Source organism: Urocitellus parryii, chromosome 7 (assembly GCF_045843805.1).
Source record: "Urocitellus parryii isolate mUroPar1 chromosome 7, mUroPar1.hap1, whole genome shotgun sequence".
NCBI lineage: Eukaryota > Metazoa > Chordata > Mammalia > Rodentia > Sciuridae > Urocitellus > Urocitellus parryii.
In genome coordinates this window covers 19,731,315-19,744,527 of record NC_135537.1, presented here as the reverse complement: position 1 = coordinate 19,744,527, position 13,213 = coordinate 19,731,315, and the positions used below count along the sequence as shown (strand labels likewise).

The 13,213-nt window shown below is 40.2% G+C and overlaps 1 protein-coding gene across 1 annotated transcript in view; it reads left to right on the top strand.

Moving 5' to 3' along the window:
• Deptor (DEP domain containing MTOR interacting protein) overlaps positions 1-13,213 on the top strand; it is a 136,243-nt gene that overhangs the window by 82,711 nt on the left and 40,319 nt on the right. The window contains exons 5-6 of the mRNA XM_026393861.2: positions 10,527-10,712; positions 13,068-13,202. Of these exons, the coding sequence (XP_026249646.1) occupies positions 10,527-10,712; positions 13,068-13,202 (321 nt within the window). The remainder of the gene's footprint in view (positions 1-10,526; positions 10,713-13,067; positions 13,203-13,213) is intronic.

Genomic DNA, 13,213 nt, shown 5'->3' with positions numbered 1-13,213 from the left:
TTGGGATCCTTTCCTTTAAGCAGTGAATTGTTCCCATACTTTCCATCACAGGTCTTTTTTCATGTCTTTGTATCTTGTGCCAATCTGGGATGAGTGCCTTGGGTCAGCCTGACCCAGCTAGGAGGTTGAGGGCTTAGTCAGGGATTCCAGCGGGGACTCAGGCTGTCTTTGGCAGAAGACTTGTAATATTTATTCTCGCAGCCATCCTTGTCAGTCTGCTGTCACTTCTTCCTCTAGAAACTCTCCCACCAGCCTTTTGTGGCCTGATTCTGAGTGTCTTGCCATTTTACACATTCTCTCAGCTGATAATTCCATCTCATTACAGCTGGGCTGTCTTTCCTGTTTAGACCAATGGTTCTTTGGAAAAATCGCTCTTACCTTCCCCTTCCTTGCCTGATGCATACTTCCACTCCAGCATGGAATGGATAAACAAGCTCAAGTGTATGAATCTCTTGGAGTGACTGACCATACGTAAACTCTGATGAGTGCAACTATGAAATTATTAGGTTGAAATTTACAAAGGCATTATGTATGCACAAACCCACACATTGGTCCTGTTTATAATTGGATAAATATGTGTTTTTAATTTTTATAACTGATTTTGATTTAATTTTGAGTACCATTTAAAGAATTATTTGTATGCTATTTTAAATTAACATAAAATTTTAACCCTAACATTTCGTGTAGTGTTTTTGTTTTGTTTTATTTTCTAAAAAGCTTCCTTCTTTCTTTCTCCTGAGTGTTGACATTTGACCCAAAATAGGGCACACACCCTCACCTTTCCTTCCAATCGAGGAAGATCTGCAAATCAAGATTTGGTTGTTTGGTTTTGGAGGTGTTTTTTTTTGTTTTTTTTTTTTTGTTTTGTTTTGTTTTGTGTGTGTGTGTGTGTGTGTGTGTGTGTGTATGTAAGCATATGCTCCACCATTGAGCTACATTCCTAGCCCCAGAATCTGTATTCTTTAAATTTTATTCCAACCATGTCCCCAGCTATTTCCCAGGTTTTGGTCAAATTGGAAATTCCTAAAGGTTCCATGCCCGCAGGGAAGGGGTGAGTGCTGATTTTGCCTCACTGGCTCACTACTCTCTCTTTCTAGTCCTCCAGGTTGCTTAAATCATGAACTCATGGAGATTCCTATTGAATGGGTACATAATGTGCTTCCTCGTCAAAATGAGGGAAATGGGATGGGAAAAAGAGAGAGAGAGAAAAAACCTACCACTGCTCTTAATTATTTGCCTTTAGAAGCTCAGGACAAGGGTCATCTTCTCTGCAGGTGCTGCACCTGTTTAAAGGGATGGATGTTATTTGTTGGTTGATTGGTCCATCCTTATGGGAGAGAAGCCTCCACATCAGTGCTACCAAATGGAAATATGACACAAACCACAAGTGCAGTCCACATGTGTAATTTTAAAATTTCCTAGTAGCCACAGCAAAAATGTAGGAAGAAGTTAAATTCATCTTTGTAATACATTTTGAATCACTATCTCTAAAATATTATCATTTCAAAATGGAACTAAAATAAAATGTTAATCTTGAGTGTTACATCTTTTTCATACATAATCTTGAAAATGCAGTACTTATTTTATACTTAACATCAGATTCACCATATTTCAAGTGCTCAGCAACCACATGTGGCTAGTGGCCACCATCATAAGGAGTCCAGTTCTAGACATTTTGGAAACCAGCACAGGGCAGGGTAGCATCTTCTTGAATGCAAGTTTAATTTTTTAGTCCTTTATCCCAGGAATCTTTCTTCCACTGTGGTGGAGACTATGGAGAGCTGTATTTTGCAGTTCCACTTTGGAACTAAAGAAGTGGGGGATCAGCCCCAGAAGCAAAAGCAAATGTTCTCCCTTCCTCAGCACAATGATTCCACAGTCAAGTTTCCTTACCCATTTTATTGATGAAGTATTAATTACCCCAAGAAGACACAGTATGTGAATGGCAGAGAGAAACACAACTGTAGCCAGGAGCAATGGTGCACGGCTGTAATTGCAGTGACTCTTGAGTCTGAGGTTGGTAGATTCCAAGTTTAAGACTAGCCTCAGCAATTTAGTGAGAGACCCTGTCTCAAAATTAAAAATGAAAGGAGCTGCTGGGAATGCAGCTCAGGGGTTAATTGCCCTGTGTTCAGTTCCCTATACCATAAAAAGAAATAGACCTCCAGTGTCTGACTTCACCGTCCAAGTTCTAAGCCACATCTCTACGATAAACAATTCCTGTGTTTGTTTAGGTTCTCATAAAAAATTGAAAACAATGTCCTACAGTATATGGCTACCAGACTAAATTTACACTCAGTTCTATGCTATCATTTGTATCTTAGAGTCTATTGAGGTTTATTATTCTATTGAGGTTTAATTTCATATTTTTCTTTTTATTCTTACCTTTAATTGGTGGTGGTGGTGGGGGCTCTTTACCATAGAGCTGTCTCTCCAGTCATTTTTACTTTGAATTTTGAGATAGGGTCTTGCGAAGTTGCTGAGGCTGGCCTCAAACTTGCGGTCCTCCCGCCTTCACTTCCCAAAATGCTGGGATTACAGGTTTGTGCCACTTGTTCTTACCTTTGATTTTTTTAATATTTCCACAAGTCAAAACTAGTTGGCTACTATTGTTTAGACTGGGACTGATCTTGTTAGTTCTCATGTTTTTACATAGAAAAGATTTATCTAAGATATGATCCAAAATTCAAATAATACCTTCTATTCTTCTTTGTGGGGTCCTTTGAAGTTTTACTGTAAGTGAAACAACATTATCTCTCTCTTTCTCTTTATTTATTTATTTTTTTCCTGGCAGAGCTGGGGACCAAGGAATCTTGTGCATGCTAAACAATGCTGTACCACGGACCTACCTCCCCAGTCCACAGCAATATCGTCATATGTATGCTTGTGTCCCTGCACACGCACGCATTCACACACACACACACACACTTTTTTTTTTTTTCTGGTATTGGAAATGGAAGATCAAACCCAGAGCACTTTGCTACATTCTTACCCCGTTTTATTTTTTATTTTGAGACAGGGTCTAAGTTACTCAGGTTGGTCTCAAACTTGCTATCCTCCTGGCTCAACCTCCCAGGGATCACAGGCATATGCCATTGAGTGTCCAGCTCAGGACAGCATTTTCAATGGTGTATCATTGAGACTCTGTCTTCCAGAGAGCTATTAGTCTCCACGTGTTTTCTTTCTCCCCTGCCTTCTGATTTAGCATCATGGCATCTTTGGGGGGGAGACAGTCTCATGGGGCGATGAGGGGATGGGGTTTGAGTCAGTCAGTTTTTCTGGCTTGGCTCATTAGTTAATAACTCTGGGACCCTTTGGCAAGTTTATATTGTCTATTCTCCACTTCTCCCATCTTTAAAATGGGAATAGTTATAATGACTCTGATAGTGATGCTCTGAGAACTAAATGATAGAACCATCCCCTGTGCTTTAGCACATGGCCTGGCAGAGTGTTACTGGGTTAGCTGATCATTATTATCATTGTTTTTATTCTCAGCCCTCCTCATCAAATTCCTTGGGGGCAAACTTTAATATAAGTTTGATGACCTCATTCACTTCTGGTCTTAAACAATACCTCTTACACATTGTCTGAATACCTCTTACACTGAAGTGCTTTGAACAGGTGTTTGGATTTATGCCAACAATTTAAAAAGATTTACAATAGATTTGCAGATTTTTTTTTCATTGAGTCATGTATCTGAGATATTCATTTGCTTGACAAAATAGATTTTGTTTTGCTTTTTTTTAGGATATTTTTACCTTTACTGCATGATATAGTCTCTGAAAAATCTAACCTATGCTCTGCATGTTATCACTCATAAAGAATGTTGTCAATATTTGAAATACACACAGCTACCACCTGCTGATGCGTAGAGAAGAATGAAGCATAGTTTGACCTTCTGTCTGTTTAATACCTTTATGTTTCTGCCAGGAAGACACAGAAGTAGCAGAAACTTGTATAATCAGAATGTCATGTTTGGTTTCTTCTGTTATCTTTGTTAAGGTGACTTTGAATCCTTTTTCCTTTTCTCTTTCCCATCTTCCCTCTTCCCTACAATCAATTAAATAAATTTTAAGTAGGATATAATTTGGTGTATGAAGTGTTTCATTTTAATATTAGCTAGGAGAATTTTATGCCCTAAAAACCAATTTCCTGCTTTTACATCCTCTTCTTAATGTTGTCAGTTCTAAGGAAGTAATTATTTTAGCCTCTGACTCACTGCTGCTAATGCCTCTTGAGAAGCTTTATACCCCAAACACCTAACATGGTCCTTGTTGAAGTAGGCACTCAAAAACAATTGCTTTATCTTCTTGAACCAAGAATTTTGCTGCTTCCGGTGACAGGGCTCCTTCAATTACTGCCTCCTCTCAGGATGATATGAGGTGGCTAATTTTGGCCTGTGATTCAGCTCAGATTTTCCTGAAAAAATAGCTTTCTAATTCATTCTTAATTCATGTTTTCTTCCAAACACATGGTTAAAACCACAATATTAATATATTTTTTTCAAGTTTGGCAATTTTTGTTTTAAATATGTAGTATTAAATTACATCAATTACCTGGGTTCTGTAGGCCTTTGGTCTATTAGGGGAAGGGAGACAAAACACTGCAGATCCAGCCTGGACATGTGAAGCAGCTTAGTGCTTACATCTTGTTGGCAGAGTGGGTATGGGTTTCTTCTATGCAGAATCCATTTGCCTTCTAGAAACACCGAGTATGAAGAAAAGACCTGCTACCTGCTTATCCCTGGAAGTTTGTCTGTACTCTCAGGCAATGTCTGTAGTACTCGGTGGATCTTTTAGAACTCAGTAGAAGCCAGGTGCAGTGTCACACAGCTGCAGTCCTGGGAATCTAAGAGACTGAGGTGGGAGGACTGCTTGGGCCCATGAGTTCGAGACCAACCTGGGCAACATTGCAAGACCCCATCTCAAAAACAAACAAATAAATAATAAAAAACAAAAATCAGGATAAAGAGGTCAACAGGAGACGTAAAAGCAGAAGAAAAAGGAACAAGTGGTTATCACTGACCATACAGAATGATGCTTCACCAACACAACCCCACTACCAGCCTCGTACAGTTTAGTGAGGTGATGGGCCGCGGCCACCCTGGCTGTGGAGGAATGTAGGGTGATAGTGATGTTGGCAGTGGCAGCTCATGAGCTTCTGTCTGTAAGCCTACCTCGATTCCCTTTTTAACTCTGGCACTGGTTTGTAGTCGTATTCATAGCTCCTTTAGTTCTGTCCTTGCTGTTCTCTCTTATTTATTGCCTTTGCTTTTGAGGCCCCCCTCTTTTACTCCACTAAGTTGCCTACGTGATCCCAAAATCCAAGATTGTCTTTTATGGCTTTTTGATGCTGAGGTTGCAGCTGAGGTCTGCACTCGCTGTGTGGTTGTGAGACTGCTGGGCTAGTTCACTGATTTCATCAAGCCTGTTGGGTTAGGTGGCTTTCCAGTAAGCATTTCCGGAAGGGTGAAAGTATATGACCTTCCTCCTTTCAACAAGATAAGTAGCCTAAAATGTCTTTTATACTCAGCTGAACTTGTAGAGCTCAAGGTGAGTTTTTTTTAATCTTTGTCCTTAGACTACATGTGAATGCAATGGAAGCTGATTTCCCCCCTCTTACATCCTCAGCTTTTTAAAATTTCTTTATGTCTGCTAGGATCACCCTGATTGATAGCTTATCATACGTGAGAAAAGAAAACATCTGTACTGTATCATCATTATTTTGGTAGACCAAATGACATCTCCCTCATGCTTTCTGTAAGTCAAGACATCCAGTCAGCAGGGATCTGTTTCTCTTTAAACAAACCTGAGCTCAGTGTTTCCAGAGCCCCACACATCCTAAGCAGTAAAATTCTCTGTGTTTACATGGCCTCGGCTTTCTGGCTATGTCTGCCTTCCCTATTTCATAGCCCAAGTCAAACCTCTAGAGAATTCCACCAAAGCAAAGGATGTCCCAGAAATTATAAATCAAGTAACAAAATTAGTTTTTTTTTCTTTTTTTTTTTTTAAAAAAAGTTGTTGATGGACCTTTATTTTATTCACTTATTTATATGTGGTGCTGAGAATTGAACCCAGTGCCTCACACACGCTAGGCAAGTGCTGTACCACTGAGCCACAAGCCCAGCCCCATACAAAATTTGTTTTTGATTATAGCTGTTGATAAGATCACAACTGGACATTGAATGTGGGCTTCGAACATGTGTTTCTTCTCATTGTCTCCTGTTTAGAGATGAATAGTGCTAAAAAGCAAAGAATAAAACTTATCAAACCGGATATGTTGCAACATTTACTATAATATTAAGATCTTCCATAATACTGGAATCTGAGAAATGGAGACCAGGATCACCTATAAGATTTAGAGTCACCTGTGAACTGTTCTGCTTGATTTTTTTTCTTCCCTCTTTTCGTTTAGATCATGCATTATTTTTTTCTTTATTTTAAAAGGTTAAGTAGCTTGTATAGTAAATAATTTTTGTATTGAACATGAAGAATATCACATTGAAATGTAGACAGAATTAACTTTCTCTGTTTGGAATATAAACGATTACATTTACCCATTGTTATTTCTTGGATCTCTGCTTATGTAAATTATAATTATAAAAGAAATGTTTGTCTTTAATATTTTTAAGAAGCTTACTAAGCTTATTGTGTCTTAACATACTCCTTTATTTCTTGATTTCCTTTGACTTCAGAACTTTAAATATCTTCAGTGGGATTCTTGCTAAACTTGATCTGGATGTCCAGTTAAGAGATCATATTTTTCATGCATCATAGGTGATAGAATTGCACATGAGAGAAGGGCAAAATGTTCTCTGAAAGAAGGCAGAGAAGAAAGGAAATGGGTTCTGTAAAGGAACGTAATGATCTAAGGCTGGAAGTCTTTAAGACAAAGAACATGTGAAACCCTGTAAGTTGGGCTGGGAATGGAACTCAGTGGCAGAGCACTTCCCCAGCATGCACAAGGGCCTGGGTGTGATGCTCAGCACCACCAAAAGAAAACAAGAAAAGAAAGAGAAGGAAAACACCATATAGAGAAAGAAAATACCATATATTAGTTGCCATGCCATATCTCTTGCATGAGTTACCCCATTTCTTCTTTCTATAGAAACTGTGCAGAAAACAGTTGAAATTTGAAATGTTTAATAAGTTGCCCAAATCACTGACTCAGCTACTCAGTAGAACTGGGATTCAAACCAAGACTGTCTGACTATAAAACCTGAGTTCTTCATGGAGAGGTATTATTTTGTAAGACTTTATTTAGCATAAGGGAGTTTCAGTAAAGGCCTGGTTTAATTGTTTTGTTTTGATATGAAATAGTGTCTCTTTCAGCAGACTTTGGTGTTAATGAGCTTTCCAGTGTCAGATCGCTCTTGATCACAGTGCTGAGATAGACAGCTGGGACCATGTGTGACTCTAGCAGCTCTTAGCACTGGTTTGTGGAGTCAGTGAATTGGTGTGATTTATTGAGGCTGTGATACAGCTGACAACCTGCACTCCTTCAACTTTTGAAGCTACAATCACATGTTCCATCTTCCAGTTACTTACACAAAGCAAGTGCATGAAACTCACGTTAAACTTTTAATGAGAGAGAAAGGATAAAGAATACTTCAAGGCAAAATTAAGTATTGACAATAATGCAGGCAATTTGTGCACCTGTCCCTCCTCTACTGAGAGAACTTGACTCATGTGCCAAGACGCACAGCTGGGTGGATGAACCCATGGTGACCTTCGTTTCACAGAGGGACAGTGGCTGCTCCTGAGGCATTAAAACTCAAGTCAGTCTTTGGAAACTGAAGTGGGGCATTCAGTGTAATGGCTTCTAAAATTGAATTTTCATAAGCCAAATGGCAGTGTATCATCAGCAAATGATAACAGTAAAAACAACAACAGTGGTTGTAAAATAATTAAAGTGCAATTTGTTGGGTTCTTACAATCTGTTTGGCAATATGTGATGATTAAAGATTATTTAAATTTAACCCTGTCTCTTTATCTTAGACAGTATGTTTTCCATTTGGCTGCAGATGGTGTAGAGCTGAGGAGATGGAGTATGGAGACTGGGAATTAAACACTAGATTGGTAATTAAAGCTGGAGGAGACACATGATTAGATTAGCAGGCGAATTTCCACTGCAGTTAAAAAATACTTTTAATATACTTTCATCTGTTATGGAATTTGTTTGTATTCAGACTATTTTTTAGGATTTATTTATACCAGAGCCAACACTTTTATGTAATACACTGTGCCAAGAGAAAACAGTAGGTATTAATAAGTATATATATATAGATCTGTGTATTTGCAGGTCATAATTTAAGATGTCATTGCTAAAGACAGCTTGAGGGTTTTTTAAAATCAATAAATTCAGAAAATATGGCCAAAAATAAATAACTTATCTCTAAACTTTTATTATAGTATCACTCAGTGTTGTGATGGAAATTTGTTAAAATCTGACTGTGAACAAGGGAAGCAGTAATTGTAGAGATCACATCAAAGTATAATTGGTTTATTTCTTGGTCCAGATAGCATTAGGAGAGCATCTTGTGACTCAACAATAGATTATTTACTGAGAACATGTAGAATTACCACTGAATTAAGTGTATCTTTCTTTAAGGCCAATATTATTCATTTGACCAAAGTGAATAGTTTATCATCATTTAAAGACTATGAATCATCCATATGAATCATTAGGTTAAATGTTGGCTGGAATATTCTCATTACAGGGATCTCGAATTCTGAGACTCGGATCAAGTGCCTTGTAAACCCAAGGCATTTTACGAACTGGCATTGGCTTTAAAGGTGCTAATAAATTATTCTTCCATTTCAATTTCCATTCCATCATTCACATTTAAACTCCAAGATTAATGTTTAACCAGCATACATATACATTAACAAATGTGGGTAACAATTACAGTTACAACCCTAGATTGCACTTTTGGTGTTGACCTAGAGAGGATGTAAATAATGTTTATGAAACACCAAAGGAGGGTGTGAAGAAGTTAGCATTATTGATTAAGTGGTTAATGTGAATTGTACTAGGTTACATTTGATTATTTTCCTAGTGGTTTATGGAATTTTTAATCTCACAATTAAAAAAAAAGTTGCCATTGATGAGTATTTTTTTTAAATTTTTTCTCCCTCATTTTGTAAAACATTAGGTGTGAAAAGTACCTGACTTATAGTCTGCCTAATTCCGTACCTGTTAGCTGCGTAGATGGATAGATGCTGGACAATAAAAATGTAGTCCTGGTATAATTTTGGAGCAAAGGAAAGCCTTCAAACTAGAAAAACCAAATGCTCAGCAAGCCCTCCAGGAACTACAGGAGCACACAGATTGGTTTGGGTGGAACTCCGGCACAGACGGCTCAAAAGGGTTCAGAGTCAGCACTGTTATGTGCCTGGTGCTCATCCTTCTTACCTATCATGCTCGAATCTCTTTCAACCATTCATCCAGCACCTTCCCTGAGCTAAGCATATATGATAGTCTAGGATTTGAGGATGACAGAGTGACTAAGCCAGTCTGGGCTCTCAGGCAGAGTGACTTAGTTGGGGAAAGAGATGTGCTCACCCTCTGCCCACCCCCAGAAAACCCTTGTTACACGACAATATGGTGTCACAGTCACAGAGAGATGCCCAGTCACTAGGTATGTATGTGACAACACACTCCATGATGCACCTGAAGAGTGAATGTTGGAGAAGGTAGCATTTTACCATCACTTTAGTCTTTTCCAACTGTCTGTGGCCTGTGACTTGTACAACTCTGTCAACGTGTGGCCCATGTTGATTTAGGCTCAGAAGTTGTAGCAGTGTGGCCTTGGGCGAGTTACTAAACCAATTTAAGTCTCATTTTTTTTTTCCACAGTGAAATTAAGGGAAGGAAGGAAAAAAAAAAAAGGAACAGTCACATTTACCTTGCAAAGTGATCATGAGGCTGGGGTCTGGGTCAGTGGTAGAGCACTTGCCTAGCATGCACCGGGCCCTGGGTTCAACTCCCAGCATTGCAAATAAAAAAAAAAAAGAAAAGAAAAGAAAATGAAATTGTCTCTGTGCAAATGAAATTGTCTCATAAAGTGCTTAGTAAAATGGCCTGTAGTCAGTGAACGATTGTTGTCACTGTCATGACTAAACTTCACCAAGGTTAGCAAAGGAAGCTACGATCACTGCCCCAAATAACCTAGTGTTTAGGGGGAGAAACAGGGAGAAAATGGACAATGACAGTGTAGGGCAGTCAGTGCGGTGATGAAGGGGACCCAGGGACCAGCAGACCACCTTGAAGAGAATAGCTCAAGTTGGGGGTGAGGTCAGGGAAGGTTTCCCTGAGGAACAGCTTAGCAAATTTTTAAAGTGCATGACACATGGAAGCAATTTGGGACTGCAAATTGTGGAGAGACCACAAGCCCATGTGGTAGCTATAGAACTAACCTCTTTCTAGAGGCTTCTGCCTCTGTTGTCGGCATCCTCTGACTTCTGGCTGCAGTGCTGGGTGGCCAGGATGCCAGGCATCCTCACCGGCTCTTTCTTCTCCCCCAGTGTCCAACAAGCACCCATTTGTGGACAGCAATCTTCTCTACCAGTTCAGAATGAACTTCCGTCGGAGGAGAAGACTGATGGAGCTTCTCAATGAAAAGTCCCCCTCCTCCCAGGAGGCTCATGACAGCCCCTTCTGCCTGAGGAAGCAGAGCCATGACAATCGGAAATCTACCAGCTTCATGTCAGGTATGCCGGTCCCATGATGTATGTGAACCTGTATTTGCCTTATGAGAAATGGTAGAATAATAATTCTTCTTTGTGAAACTGTTTCTCCAGCAGATTTTTTATTTAAGAATAACCAAGAAGTATGCAAATAAACAAAAAAAGCAAAAAAACAAGTTGTTCTCAGGTTTAAATACCATGAAGTCTGTTTTATGAAATTATGTACTTGAATTAGAGAAGATCACTCAAGCTCATTCATGCCCTATTTACTTTTCATTTACAAACAACTCTCTTCTTCCTCCTTTTTTATCTTTTTTTTTTTTATACTAGGAATTGAACTCAGGGCACTTTGCCACTGAGCCACCTCCCTAGCCCTTTGTGATTTTAATTTTGAGACAGGGTCTCCCTAAGTTGCTTAGAGCCTCTCTAAGTTGCCAAGGCTGGCCTCAAACTTGTAATCCTCCTGCCTCAACCTACTGAGTCACTGGGATTATAGGTATGTGCCACCACACCTGGCTCACAATTATATGTCATCAATGATCCTCCTTCCTTCCTTCCTTCCTTTCTTTTGGTACTTGGGTTTGCCAGGGTGCTTAACCACAGAGCCACATCCCCAGCCTCTTTTCTTTTTTTTATTTTAAGACAGGGTCTTGCTAAGTTGCTCAGGGCCTCACTAAGTTGCTGAGACTGGATTTGAACTTGCAATCTTCTTGCCTCAGCTTTCTGAGCTGCTGGGATTTCAGATGTGCACCACCATACCCTGGAATGACTAGGTTTTCTAAACCTTGACTTTAAAAGGCTATTTTAAGGACAAATAAAGGACTTATATATGTGTGTACACACAAAAACAATTAAAAGGCAACTGATTGTCAACCCATCATCAAGAGGCAACACAAAGAAAACTAGGAAAAGCAGCAGCAGGAGCTCATAAAGCACACAACCTGTGGTAATGTGTAAAATCAAGCTGTCTCGGGTTTTCAGTTACTAATTGTATGTCACCGGTGGTGGTGATTGATATCCACAAAGATAACTTAGAAAAGGTGAACTTGAAGAAAGTGTCATTTTGTTTAAGAGGGTGAGATGCTTAAAGGGGTGTTTTCAACTTCTCAGAAAACTTGGCTTTCACTCAAGGGACTTGTTGGCTGAAGGTCTGGAAGTACTGGGCCTCTTCTAGCACCAACGGAAGCGTCCTGTCTTGGTTCTGGGTAGGATTTGACTGAGAACACTTACAAGTGTGTGCAGAGATATTTCTAAGTCCCAGGTACTGAAACAAGATTGGTCGTGTGAATTTTCTCATTTAATTGTTACCACAAACCTACGAGGGTTTTTCATATCTTCGTTGTACAGGCAGAGAGGAATTGAGTGGCTTACCCAGGGTTTGAAGTGGTGGATGGAGTTCTCTTGGCTCCGATGTTTACTTTCTACTGGCCCTGACCTAAGCCCCAGGCATACCTGGTTCCTCAGACATTGCTGGGCTGGAGCAGAGAATGAAGCAAGAGCTGTGAAGGGAAAATAAAAGCTAACCAAAGATCAGCAGCCTAAGCCTGTGCTCCAAGGTCAGCCTGGCCAGACTTAAAGGACACCTAAAGTTGTGTGTCTTCTGAAGGTTGTAGCCTAATGCAAAAGCAGAGTTAAGAGTTCACTTTTGCACTGGTACAAAGGTTTACCTGTTCCTCAAGAGGCCCCAGCAGACTCGAACACATGATGCTGTTGAGAAGGAGGCTGTAGTCATTGTAGTCCCCCAGAAAGCTAGATTTATTTTTTGCTTCCTTGTGCCAGGCAGTGGGCAGAGTGTTCTCCATAGCCTCTTTCTTTCACTTGTGGCCCTTCCTCTGCTTGAGAGCCAGCCTGTTCCACAGCAGGAAGAACCAAATCAGAAAATTGAAGACACTGCCTCATGTAACACTTCGAAAGTATGAATATGTGCTCTGTATTTTAAGTCCCTTCTCTCATGACTCTGAATGATTAATGGTTTGATATGAAACCAGGTGGCATTTACCATTACTGTTTATTTATCACACGTGTAGCCAGCACTGAACTTACACCCTGGCCAGGAACGCTTGGGTTTGGTCATTCCTGAAATAATATCATACTTTCATGGACATTCTATAATCCTTCTGCTTGCACTAACCCTGTGAGCTCACATGGTTACTTTACATCAGGGAAATCGAGTCTCAGAGAACTGAAGACAGTGGCCAAATTGTGCTGTAAGTGGCAGAGCTGCCCCTCAAGTTCCTGCTTTTCTGACTCCAAGGCCAGGGTGTGTTTTCCTGGCCAACGTACCTTGCTTTGCTGTACCTTGCCTCTGGAAGAAGCGTGGGTGCTCCAGGGAACCGAGATGGCCCCCGCAGTGAACTGTGTGTGTCTTCCCTTCTGCAGTCAGCCCCAGCAAGGAGATCAAGATCGTGTCTGCCGTGCGGAGGAGCAGCATGAGCAGCTGTGGCAGCAGTGGCTACTTCAGTAGCAGCCCCACCCTCAGCAGCAGCCCCCCTGTGCTCTGCAACCCCAAATCTGGTGAGTTCATG